Here is a 13,782-nt window from a genome sequence, read left to right on the forward strand (position 1 = left end):
GACGAAGGCTCAGAAATCTTCAATAGATGCCTTGAATGTTAATAAACTATTGTGATAAAAATCTTACCCTCATTTGCTAAAATGGTTTGTGTATATCTAAAATTCCCATGTTGACGTCGAGAGAATCTATGCAGAATGTGGGGATAGAATTAACATTAAAATAAAACACACACATATACATGTATATGTTTATCTTGTTTCTTCAGTAACTAGCTACGGCAGATACGATTCCTTTCCTAGGCGTACACGTTAAAGGAATGAGGAGCGGAGGCAGACTGGCGACGTGTCCAGTTGGGTTTGGAAGCCTTGTTTGGTATAGAGTTGCCTTGAAAGCAAGAGTCTAATTGTGAGTTATCCCCCTTGCGCTCATATAATCCTCACTTGTGGCAGGGCAGAGAATCACTCAGTGCTGGGCTTTACAAAAGAAATCTTTTCAAAAAAATTTTTATAACTCTGTTGAATGCAGCAGAATTGTAATCTTTTAAAAATTTAAAAATTGTATTATATTTACATTTTTGTTGTCAGAGTTTAATTTCCTGGAAACCAGTGTTTTAAAACTCAGATAATTTAAAATGTATTCTACAGCCTGCTATTAAGGTAATTAATTACCCACTGTATAGATACTTGACAGGTAAGGATACAGAGGTCCCAAGTGGTTGACCAGGAATCCCACCTGGGATTTAAGGGCTCATGCCCAGGGATCTCCAGTTCCCTAATTTCCCCCAGGGTTGAAATCAGGATTTCTGCTCTTAGTAGGGATTAGAGCAAATAGTTTTCAAATTTCAAGAAAAATGATTACTTTCTTCACCGATTGTGCATCCCCCCACAATAAACTACTCAGCCTGTCCTGCCCCATTGCGTCAGGCTTGACCTCAGCGGGGCCTTTCTTTTAGCTGTGTGTATTACTCACCTCAAGAGGGACTTGCTCAGGAAAGTTATACTGACATAGGGAGAGTTGTCAAAGAGCCATTTTAAAAAATCTTCGATACAACTTCTAAAATTGCCTTTTCAGATGCTGAAGTTAAGATTTAATTCAAACACTTCATTGTCCAGGTTTAAAAGAGCCCAGTGTTACGATTTTAGGTTGTATATTAGCAAGACAGCCCTCATACCTTATCTTTATCATGCCCTCTTTGTAAGCAACTCCTCATCACAGATATTAGATATTTAGTATTCTTGTGACTGCTGAATTTAAGCGCTGAATTTAAATGTTGGTAGGAAAAGTTTTGTTGTTTTTTTAAAAAAAGACTACAGCTCCATCTCCAAGACATTTGTTATGTTACATAAATAAAATCAAAGATTTTTACAGAGGAAAAACAACCTGAGAGCAGTAGAAGTAGAATCCAGCTGAATCACTCTTTTCCTGTGGAGGATTCATGCGTGTTCAAACTACAGGCAATAAAAGTTAGAGCTGAAATGAAAAATTTCATTTTGAGTACAGTACAGTGGAGTGAGTTTAATGTAACCTTGTAAACCTTGCTGATAAGGAAATTCAAAACGGTAATTGCTAGCACGTCCACGCACCACCATGGGCATCCCCACCTTCTGTTCACGGACCCCAAAGGTTTGCCCCTAGCATCGGGGCTCTCGCTGAGGTGGGGGTGCAGAGGCTCGGCCCTGCCTTGGCCCGCTGTTGATTTCACTGGCCCAGAGGAACTGTCCGCAGTGCTCCCAGGCTGCAAGTATGTCAGAGGACCCCCAAGTGCCTCTGGTATTTCCTCAACTATTTCCTCAAAGTCCTCGTTAAGCCACTGTAAAGCTTATGAGTTTAATGTCCAGTCCTGATCTTTGTTCCTTTTTGTCTTTGCTTCATTTCCTTTTCTTGGCCATTGGGTCACAGGACACAGCAGCAAAGAAAGAGGGAGCAGAATGGTGAATGGGACACTGCCTAGTACCCTCCCCTTGGCCAGCCCTGCAGAACGTCCATGTCTAAGGGCATCTACAGGGCAGGTGCCCTGGCCCCATGCGAGAGAGAATGTGCCAGAATGTTCAATGCATGTGCTGCTCTGGCTCTTAGGACCGGGAAGTGTAAAGTAGCACTTGAGATTAGAAAATGTGTCTGTTTCCAGTGCACTGTAACTTAAAGGAAGATTTTATAGAGGCACATAGCAAGCTAAATCGGTCCTCTGTATGAAACAAGGTGTGAGTCTTTATTTTGAATCACAGAATCACTACTTATAAACTACGAGTTTGTGGTAGTTTTTCTAAAGGAGTATTTTTATATTAAGATTTCAGTAGGAAAATAAAAACACTAGTGGCCGTATCTAATTGGTTTTAAAATTACTAAATGTAATAATCATTCCTATTTCAAACACCCAGTCTTGCTGGCAGTGTCCCTCACAATAATGGAGAAAGCAACCCTTTCTATTATGTGCAGTAGAAAATGGTGTGTGGGTGAGTGGGTCTATTTATATGCCTCAGTGTAGCTAGGTAGCATAAACAACAAAGATGCTGCGTTTATATGTGGCATTTGAGTATGAGAATGGGCGTGCCCCGTACCTCCCCCTCTGGGTGAGGGAGGGGAGCACTTGGACATGGAGGGCTTTAGTGACCTTGCAGTACAGCAGAACGACCTGGCTGGTGATGCAAGGTGAAGGTGGGGATTCCTAAGACATTTTCTCATACGCTCACTCACAGATTCTGAGCCCAGTACACTGTAAAGGAGGAGAACCTATTCACACCCACTCTGGGGCTCCCCCAGGACCCCAGGCTTCGAGCCTGTATTGGTTCCTGGATGAAGTCATCGTAAGACAAGCACCCACTGCCACCATCACCTTTTGGGTACCACGTGTATGTATTGGGGTTCCATCCCTGGAAACTCATTACATACCATTTTTAAAGTACCTAAATTGACCATAAAGATAAAACCTAGAACAGCTCCGTTGTAACCCTCTGGGGGAATTTCTCTGCAAGGGCGAGATGAGCTGCGGCGTTTCAGAAAAGCAGCAGCACAAGGAAGATTTCCTCTCTCGGTACATCTAGTCACGAGCAGACTGCTTTGACACCATGAGCTCAAAGTCATGGTGTTAGTACCTGTTCAAGTATGTGGATTCTTTTACTAGCATATACTGGGGTAGGGCTGTCCCCAGTATGACTCTCCATCAAGTGTACTGCGTGGCCGCTTTCATGGATGGTCAGTAACTGTAGGGAAGGCTTTTTCGTAAGTGGTCTTAGCCTACTTTTCAGCTTCCCAAATCCAATATCCTGCAAACCAGTTCTCTTTATGAAGCAAACATTTAAGATTCAGAAAATTCCTTCTGTGCTTCATAGTGCCTGCTCATCAGCATTTGAGAGGAAAGCTGATGCCTTTGCCAGACTTGGCTGCAGCCAGATCTAGCATCTTTAGTGGGCTTTTCTTGCCACTGTTTCCTATAATGGCCTAACTGTACACACTACACATTTTGGTAGACATTAAGTGTCCTACCTTTAGTGGCTGGCACAGAGCTGAAAATCATGGTACCACCATGCATAGAACCACGTCATGTATCACTCCTTTGCCTATAACTTCCGAGGATAGAAATTTTTAAGACCAGAGCGGTCCACTTTTAAAAAATTAAGTAGTTGATACTTAATGAAATAACCACTCACGAAACCACCACCTGCTTAAATAGAATATGACCAATTTCTGGCTTCCGCATACATACAATATTTTATATACATATATAATCAAGGAAATCAAAGAGACTTTGTAAGTCTCTAGGTACAAGGATGACTGGAGGTGGGATGTGGGATCTGATGACAGTAAAGAGTGTGCCCGGCTCCCCCGGAGGACTCGTGTTCTATTTGGGCGCGGCTGGCGGCTCTGCCGAGTGGAAGAGGGAGTCTGAGAGGCTAGGATCTGGGCTAATCGCTCTCAAGGTCTGGTGCAGGAGAGGAGGGTGGAAAAGAGCGGCAAGGCAGCCGTGTGATCAGATGAGGGCGGGCCCTGAGGAGGGGGCCGGGAAGTCTGTGTGGGGGATGTCAAAGTTCCAGTCTCCGTCCCCAGAGCCCAGGGAGGAAGGTCAGGAGCACAGGGCCAGTTTGCAGATGGCAAATGGAATTATTTTCCTCTACGGGTGTGCCTGAAATGTAGGCTCAGACCAGGTCTTTTATAAATCCGACTTGCGTTGATAATTGCTGGAGGTCTGTCTGGGATTTTCTTCTGTTGTCAAGGGCCTGACACCCTCCCTGTTACTCTTCTCTCGGCCAGCAGAAAAAGGCGGGCGGTCTGGAAACCCACTCCTTAGTGGCCAGGGGAGCTGGTCTTTAAAGGACCTGTTTTGTAATCAAAGTCAGACCTTCAGCAAAAATAATTTTGATGGCTACAACTTACCAAACTTCTCTGTATCAAGCACTTGACCTCTAGCACGGCTTTTAACCCTCAGGACATCCCAGCAGGGTAGATCCTCTCTGCCAGAGGATTCTTCAGCTACTGAGGTCAGGGTGCTGCTGAGCCTGTCTGGCTCTGAATGACACTTACAGAGGGCGCTGCCTCATCCCCATTTCCTGCAGTTCCTTTGTTTACCTTGTTTACTTCTGTAACGTGGTCCAGACAGGGCCTGCTTTGAATATAGAAGAGAACCTAGAACATAAAAGCCAAAGATCCAAACCCTGCTGTGCCCCCTTGGAATCAATACCCCCAAATAAAAATCTAGTTTTGAAATTGTTCTTACTCTGCCTCCCCCATCCTGCCAGATGTCACCTCCTTCCTTTGCACATTGACGTGATCACAGAACAAGTCTCATTTTTACAGATAAGCCCCCATGTTCAGAATGCAAAGCTTTCTCCTTAAAGTAACCACGTTTAAATGGCAGGTCTCCAGTTCAATTCATAGAAGCCACTTTTTTACTCATAATGCAGTGAAAGAATATGATATTATTTGGGGGTGGTAGTCAAATCCCAGATGTAATGACATTGAGTCTTTGGGGGAGTTTAGCTCAAGTTCAGACACTAGGGCTCCATTCAGTTGGTGTTTGGATCTACGTGTGGAACTTCACCGGGTCCTAATGAGTTACACCCGTTTAGCAGTTGCTGCTTGCAGAAGCATTTTTTTAAGTTTTGTTATTTTTGACAATAATAGCATTTTTTGAATTTCTTCTGAAGCATACCAGCACCATTTTCCTTGTGCAAATTAAAAAACTAATCTGCCCTTGCCCTTCCTGTCCCATCCTCCCCCAAACAAACCCAACATCTGGCTTAAACATGTTTAAATTCTTTCCAGAAAGAGACAGAGGGAAGGTGGGGAGGGAGTTTTCCTCCCGTATACCTTTTTGGTAGTAGAGTTCACTGTCGTTTCTGTTCTGGGCGGGGTGAAGTGCCTGAGTAACATAAATACACCACAGATAGGAAGCAGTTGGCCTGTGGCCATGCAGCTGGATTATCCAGACATCCTTCACAGCTTTCAGTGCAACCCTTTATCCCCCTGCCTTGTTTTAAATAGCCAGAGGCCTCAGTGAATGCTGGCGGATGGGGCTGTTGCCAGAGGATGGGGTGGGGGGATTCTGTTCCCCTGCCCCCAACACACACACCCCATGACAGAGGAGTCAGTGCTCTTTGGAAGCAGCATAGGAGGAATTAGGGCAAGATCGACAATGCGGCAGGCTGCAAGCAAAGACCCAAATTAGCAGCCCCTGTAGTCTAAGAGCCAAGGAGTGGGGTATTTTTTAAAATCTCCAATAAATGAATACTTTTTGGAAGTAAGTTTATGGCACCAACATAAGTCATGCAAACTTCCCTTTTTCGTGTTTACTTAATCCCCTCAAAGGAAGGGAGAACGGCAGACAGCTGCAACACAAAAAAAGTAGAAAGCATGTTCTAACAAGAGGTGTGTAGAGTTTCAGTTATTCACCTTGGCCATTTCCTGTTGGGATGAACCCATCGTACACTAACAGAAGGTCTGAGAAAGCTGTGTGTTTCATCCTGAAGAGTTACAAATCCTGAGGACCCTTAGTTTTTCTAGAATGAATGGGACATGGCTGGGAAAAGTATATTCTCAACTTGTCTGTATGTAACTAATCTAAACAAATGTTACCAAATGTTCCTAATCTCTGTGATCTAAAGGAAAATGGATTTGAATCATGAGATGAATGGATTAATGAAAGAAACCATGTGATTATTAAATTTAGTTTTCTTATTAATGAAATCTTTATCCTATCCCAACTAAGCTATTGTGGCTCATAAGCAAATGAGTATTGAACACTTTATTTTTTCTCAGAGATTTTGTTAGCTACAAATAACTTTTTTAAAACCTGTTTATAAATTTCATGCATTTAACCCATTCATTGGGGCGCCTGGGTGGCTCAGTCGGTTGGGCGCCTGCCTTCAGCTCAGGTCATGATCTCAGGGTCCTGGGGTCGAGCCCTGCATCAGGCTCCCTGCTTAGCAGGGAGTCTTCTTCCCCACCTCCCTCTGCCCCTCCCCCTGCTCATGCTCTCTCTCTCTCTCTCACTTGCTCTAAGTAAATAAATACAATATTAAAAAAAAAAATTAACCTTTCATTCCACAGCCTACCACATAAAAAACACTGCTGTAGGTTCTAGGGATGTAGCAGTGAACAAAAAGAGCAAAGGCCTTGGTTCTATGGAGTTTACAATCTAGTTGGAAAAAGTGGGCAAACAAGTAGGGCAGATGTTGTTTCGGTAGCATGTAGAAAGATAAAGAAGGATGAGAAGATTTAAGAGGATTGGAGGGTACTACTTTATATAAAGTGGACAGAGAATCTTCTCTGATGAAATAACCTTGGGCAGAGACCTGGAGGAAATAAGGAAATGAGCTGAGTTAGTGTGGGGGGGATAGCAAATGCAAAAGCCCTGAGGCCATAGTGTGCTTAATGTGGAGGACAGGGGCAATGGGACTAAAGTAGAATGAGCAAGGAGGAGAGTGATAAGTGCTTGAGTTTCATTTTTACTCAGAGTAATGTAGGAAGCTTACTGGGTGTCTTATTTTGGTAGAGTATCATAATCTGACTCACCTTCCTATTTTCTTTTTTTTTTTTATTTATTCATTTGAGACAGAGAGAGAGAGAGCAGGAGCAGTGGGGAGAGGCAGAGGAAGAGGGAGAAGGAGACTCCCCGCCGAGCAGGGAGCCCGATGCGGGGCTCGATCCCGGGACCCTGGGATCATGACCTGAGCCGAAGGCAGACGCTTAACCATCTGAGCCGCCCAGGCGCCCCACCTTCCTATTTTCTTAGAAAGTTGGCTGGGTGTGGAAGTAGGAAGGCCAGTTAGGAGGAGGTTGCAGTAGTCTGAGAGGTGATGGTGACTGGGATCAAGGCAGTGTTGATGGAGGTGGTAAAACGTGGATTCTGGCTATCTTTCAAAGGGAGAACCAGTAGGTTAAAAAAGTATGGACAATTAAGAGTTCAATCTGAAACATGTTGATTGAGATATGCCTACCAGATGCCCAAGGAGAGAAATCACATAGGTAGTTGATTTTACTGATCTGAAGCTCAGGGAAGAGGTCTGGGTAGACATGTGAATTTGGGCACTGTTAGCACCTAGAAGAATTTTAAGTGGAGTTGTTGGCTCTGGCTTGGGTTATGGATGGTTTAGCCACAGTTAAAGGAGGAGAGGCCGAGAGTACTGGTACAGAGTCATAGGCATGCTAGGGGCATGGGTGCAAGGTCCCTCCTGACTTTGCCTGTCTTCCCAGGGAAATTAAAGCAATTCCTCCATCAACTGAGAGGGACAAGGTAGGTGGGCCCGTGAAATAATCTTCTTGGGGACAGATTAGGGAAATGTGGCAGCATGCTGGGGGGCACCTAGAAGCCCACTTGAGGTTAGTGACTTTAAAACAAGACCTTTGAACAAAGTCCTGTTCAACAGCCTGGGTAGGGCATGGAGTTAAGGAGGTGGTAGAATTTCACCAGGGTTGGGGTTTCACCGGGCATTACAGTGAAGAAAGAGAGGGCATCATGTTACGTTTTTGTACAAAAGCGTGTCGTGACAGACTCTGGAACTTGAGTACTGAATCAAGTGAGAACATGAAGGTTCGGGGGAAGGGGGTCAGAGCAATAGATGGTTGGTCCCAGTGGGGTGAAGACTTGTAGGAATGTGGAGGGAGTGAGCCACAAATTTGGCAAGAGGCAGCTGGAGAGCACGCTGCTTAAAACTGAGGTTAAGGAGGTGGTGCAGATATTAGTAATGACAAGGTCATGGGTGTGACCTAGGCTGGGGTACCTAAGGTTGGGTGTAAGACAAGGGCATTGGGGAAGAGTTCCAGAAACTGAGAGGCCAGGGTATTGTACGGAACTTCTGTGTGAATAAGGAAATTACCAAGAATCACAGCAGGGATCGTGGTGGAGAGATGGAGGGACAGTGGGCCCATCTGCCACTGTCTTCCAGGAATGAGGGAAGGGATGCGGCCCAGAGGTCTGTAGAAGATTGAAGAGGAGGGTAGTGGTGGCATGGTCAGACTTGGGAGCTTCAGAGAAACCAGGACATGCACCAGTAGCCTGCAGCAGAGGTGACTAGCATGCCCCACATCAAGCCTCAGCAAGGAGAGCGGCTGGACAGAGAGAGCGGCCTTGTGTCAATGGGCCCCAGAAGCTCAGCCCCAGAGCACATTTCCATGTAGGTTCAGAAAGTGAAAGGAACGTCTGTGAGGTCCCTGGAGCAGTCAAAATTATTGAGACAGAAAGTAGAAGGGTGATTGCAGGGGCTGGGCAGAGGGGAGAACAGTGGGGGGTTTAAAAATGTCTAATGGGTAGGGCGCCTGGGTGGCTCAGTTGGTTAAGCGACTGCCTTCGGCTCGGGTCATGATCCTGGAGTCCCGGGATCGAGTCCCGCATCGGGCTCCCTGCTCGGCAGAGAGCCTGCTTCTCCCTCTGACCCTCCCCCCTCTCATGTGCTCTCTCTCTCTCTCGCTCATTCTCTCTGTCTCAAATAAATAAATAAAATCTTAAAAAAAAAAAAAAAAAAAAAAAAAATGTCTAATGGGTAGGGAGTTTCGGTCTGGGATATGAAAAAAGTCCGGGAGATGGATGGTGGTGAGAGTTGTAGAGCAGTGTCCATGTACTTAATGCCACAGAATTGTACAGTTAAAATGGTACATGTTATCACATATATATTTTACCAGTTTTCAAAATGAAAGGACTAGTCTGAGGAGGGGACAAGGAAGTAAGGGAGCAGGGGGGCATGGTGGAGGGGAGTAGAAGTTGAGCCACAGGCAATCATGGGAAATCTGGGTGAGTGGGTGAGCAAGGGTGTAGAGGAGAGGGACTGTCTAAAGGGTCTCTGGTGGACTGGACATGGCAGTGGCCGGGCTCTGGCTGGCATAGGGGGAAGGAGAGGTCTTCCCTGAGTCCCAAGGAAAGAGGGGGTTCTATGTTACTCTACATCTTTGTTTCTCTAGAATCTGGCACAGTGCCTGGCATGTAGAAGATGTGAATATACGTTTGAATGAGTAAAAAATGAATTCTATCCAAAGAAAGAAAACAGCAAATGAGAATTTAAATGGCCTTGCTGAAAAACCCAAATATGTTTCCCCAAAAGTGATGAAGAGAATGACAAGAGCTAGAGTTGGTCTCTGGAGAAGAAAGAGGATTTTTGGCAAATGTGCAAAAGAAGTTATTGCAAAATTGAAGTTTAGCCTGGAAAAAATAAAATCATAAACAGAAGGCTACACATGCGTAAAGGGTATTGGAACTGAAATCTTTTCCCACCTACATACGCGATTGCATGGTGAATTTGTGATTTGGAAGGAAATTATCCTGTTCTTGTGCTAAATCAGAAGATGATTAGCTTTATAAAATGTTAAGCCTAGGTCATTCATTGCGAACTAAGTTTTAAGGGTTGAAATTGTAATATCCCCTTAAGTTCATAGGTTTGACTTTCCTAACTTAGGGATAACAAATTACAGCATTTAGCTCATTCATTTTGTTATTAATACTTAAACCCAGAAACTAGAGAACATTATGCCTGCATACATCTTCAAAGACTCACAAACATCTTTAAATTTACTGGGTATCTTTTTTAAAATGTACTTTGGCAAGGTATTTAGTTGAAGTGTTTTTTGGGGTTTTTTCCCCTCAAATTTGAGAAGGGTCACCTTTTTTTTTTTTTTTTTAAGATTTTATTGATTTATTTGACAGAGAGAGACACAGCTAGAGTGGGAACACAAGCAGGGGGAGTGGGAGAAGGAGAAGCAGGCTTCCCGTGGAGCAGGGAGCCTGATGTGGGGCTCAATGCCAGGATCCTGGGATCATGACCTGAGCCGAAGGCAGACGCTTAACGACTGAGCCACCCAGACACCCCGAGAAGGGTCACCTTTTAAGGTTGCCGCCAGACCTAGATTTTCTTTTGATGACTCCAGAAAAGTGCCAGCCAGTGGTCATCTTGAATTGTGAAACGTGTCCTGCAGCTACCAGACCATTGTCATGCCCCGTTCTTCTTGTTGTTGTCGTTCTAGTGACAGCTATATTGTGCGTGTCAAGGCCGTGGTTATGACCAGAGATGACTCCAGCGGGGGATGGTTCCCACAGGAAGGAGGCGGGATCAGTCGCGTGGGGGTCTGTAAGGTTATGCACCCCGAAGGCAACGGACGCAGCGGCTTTCTCATCCATGGTGAACGGCAGAAAGACAAACTGGTAATGGCAGACATGCAACCCACAGGTTAAATCAGCAACACCCGATTTCTTTATTGTTTGATCGTAAGCCCTCTTCTCATAGGTTGGGTTATTGTTGTTGTTTTTCCCTCCCCTTATTTCTCTGACTTCAAACTGTCGTGAAAACTTAAGAAGTTAGAACCCGGGAGCTGATGCCAATGCAACACGTAACCCTGGCTTCCCAGCAAAGGCACTTTTTACCACACACCATATACCGCAGGTGCTTAGAAGTCGTGTATTTGGCTCTCTTGTTGGCGTCTTTGATTAACTAAGCTGTCTTTCTGTCACTGTAACAAGATACTCAAAACAAAAGTGTGTGCTTTGTTATGAATCACACGGTAGTGAGCTTCGAAGTCGGGGTTTTTAAAAATGTAGTGTTTGTTCATGGAGCATGCTATCAAGGTTTGGATGGTAAAAGGTCAGATGCAAAGGCAGAATGTCACCTGACGTATGGTTACTTGTAAATACTGTTTATCTGAAAGATACTTTAGCTTTTGTTTCAGACACTAATGAATAAAACGTGTTTGGAAAAAGTAGTGGCATCCCATGTCTATAATAATTCTGCATGCTTATTAAATATGTACTTTGGAGAGTGATCATTATTCTTTTACGAGTGGAGCATTGGTAGTTCGTAACATATAGTTCCAGGAAGGAACTTGGATGTCCAGTTCTGAGTTAGGAACGAATCTATGATATGAAGAAAAATTGAATGTTCCAACCTATTTTTAATTGGTGGCCTTGAACCTAGAAGAACATCGCTCCTATCTGTCCATGTACTCAAAAGCCAACTGTTGCTTCAAAATGTGCAGGATCATATTGAATCCCAACAGAGAAAATATAAAGACACCACAGGAAATGTCAGTGTTACATTTGAGACTCTTAACACCAAGTGTGTCACATGTTGAGTTTTATGAGTTAAATGTACAAATTTAATCTTCTTTTGCAACCACTTCTTACTGTTTAAAAAAGTTACCAAACAGATAAGACAGAACAATTTGTAAATGTTATATATAGATTAACAGAAATGCTATTTTCACACTTGATTCATTTCCAAAAATGCAATGAATGAAAGTTTAAAGGGAGAGAACATAGCTCATTTTAAGAAGGGTGTCCATTCAGGAAATTCCCTATGTATTAGTCAAATAATCAAAACATTCTTACTTACAAGATAATCACAATAAAGGCAATGTAACCACGCTACCAATAAAAAGTAAAAAAACTACCATTCAGCTAATGCCTACCATGTGCTAAATACAATGCTAGCCCTTTAGTTAGGTCACATCATTGTGTCCTTATAGTAGCCTATGTAATTATAACTGAAAAAATGAAGATTCAGAAAGACTCCTTGTTCTCAGTGATCCATCTTGAGGGCCTGGAACCAGTATTTGAAACCCTGTCACTCTGACCCTAAAACTGAGCCAAAGTCACATGTGTGCAACTGCTGTTAGCCCTTTGGTGTAGTTTTTTCCCCCATGTGCATATTTTTATTTTTACATAGCTCTGACCAGAGCTTGTCAACAATTTTGTATCTCATTTGCTTTGCCTTAACATTCTCATAAGAAATTTTCCACAGTGCTGGTATCAAGTTGATGTAACATTGTTTATTTGATGATCTCCTTAGGGTTATTATAAATATTAAGGTTCCTCCCCACCCCCATATGACCTACCTTCATTTTCCACATTTACTATTTTCTTGGAATAATTTAGGGGGTCAAATTTTTATGACTTTGGATTCTTGTACAAAGAACTGCTACCAGTGTGTATGAGAATTTCCTTTAACACATGGGAGGTTCATGTATTTTAAGTCACTACCAATTTGACAGAGTAACAGTGGTATCATGTTATCGAGTACTAATGGCATCAATGTTTTTGTTTGTTAAACAGCTGTAACTGTGAATTATCTGTCAATGTTTTTTGTTTATTTATCTATTGGGGGCCTTATTTTTTTCCTTGCCATGCATGCCCTCTTATATAAGAAAGATATTAATCTTCATCTGCCTTATTTACTGCAAATACCCTTAAAATTTGTTGCTTACCTTTTTGTTTTAGTTAGTGTTCTTTTTCTAGCAAAAATTTTGATAGAATTTTTTTTCACTTGTTCCCTTTTTGTTTTTATTATTACTTTTGTGCTAGCAAATTATCTTGCCTGAGCAGTTAAATCTTTTTAGATCTCTTTTTTCTTGGTATTTTCATAGTTTGTCATAGACTATGTCAACCTAACATTGCCTTTAGATTGTCTCATCCAGCCCCTTCATTTTAGAAATGTATTTATAAACTTGTATCTTACCACTGACTTATACATAATAATTGTAAACTTTTACCATTTTGGTCAGGGCCCTTTATGTAAATAACCTCAGTTAAATTCCTGCAACATTTGGAAGGAGGAAGATACTTCTTTCTCCACTTTGCATTGGGAAAACTCAGTGCTCCAAGGAGTGATCCATTTCCTCGATCTAGGCACGTGGTCATTAGCAGAGCCAGCATTGGAAACCGTTTCATTGTGAGGCCAAAACCTGGTCCCCTCACACTAACTCTGCAAGGTACTAGGGCAGTCCTGGTTGTGGACCAGCTTCTGTTATTTGTTGCTATTGCACAAGGATTGTGTGCCTCGTTCCCTCGTCGTGTTCCCCCGCCTCCCCCCGTCATGTTTCTCAGTCACTCAGTTTCTCTTCCTGTCCCCTCTATATTCTATGACTCTACACTTCTAGACTTTTATATGCCCTTGAACTGAAATCACACACCCAGTTGTGTTTCTCCATCTCTCCACCCCTTGTACTCTGGGAAATTCTGGACTCTTCTACTCTGTGGTACTTAACCCTGATCCCCCCACCCTGTCCCACAATACACACACACACACCCTTTGGAGATGTGGTGACTCCTCCTTTGGCCTCCAAGCTTCCATAACACAGCACTTGTGCCCCACTGGAGGGTATGAACCCACGTGGGAGCCTGCAGATAGGGTAGGTTGTTGAAGGACCCACTCTAAATGGTGGAATGGTGAGGAGAGGGTGGAGATCGTTTTTGATGGATAGTATCAGAGTTGCTAGTATTACAACTAGGACAAGAAATGCTTTTTCTGATAGAAACAGTGTTATCACTAGTTTTTCCAATGTAGTGCAGTTCTAGAATTTAACACATTGGTTCTTGTTATTATTTGAATTATATGTTGAAGCCTGTGAACAGAGCTACTGTTGTTTCT

General features: G+C 43.3%; 1 protein-coding gene across 1 annotated transcript in view; it reads left to right on the top strand.

The window, feature by feature from the left end:
* The window catches only part of SPRED2 (sprouty related EVH1 domain containing 2), a 116,158-nt gene that overhangs the window by 75,452 nt on the left and 26,924 nt on the right, over window positions 1-13,782 (top strand). The window contains exon 2 of the mRNA XM_021699206.2: window positions 10,388-10,565. Coding sequence (XP_021554881.1) covers window positions 10,388-10,565 — 178 coding nt within the window. The remainder of the gene's footprint in view (window positions 1-10,387; window positions 10,566-13,782) is intronic.

This window comes from Neomonachus schauinslandi, chromosome 10, assembly GCF_002201575.2.
Source record: "Neomonachus schauinslandi chromosome 10, ASM220157v2, whole genome shotgun sequence".
Lineage (NCBI taxonomy): Eukaryota > Metazoa > Chordata > Mammalia > Carnivora > Phocidae > Neomonachus > Neomonachus schauinslandi.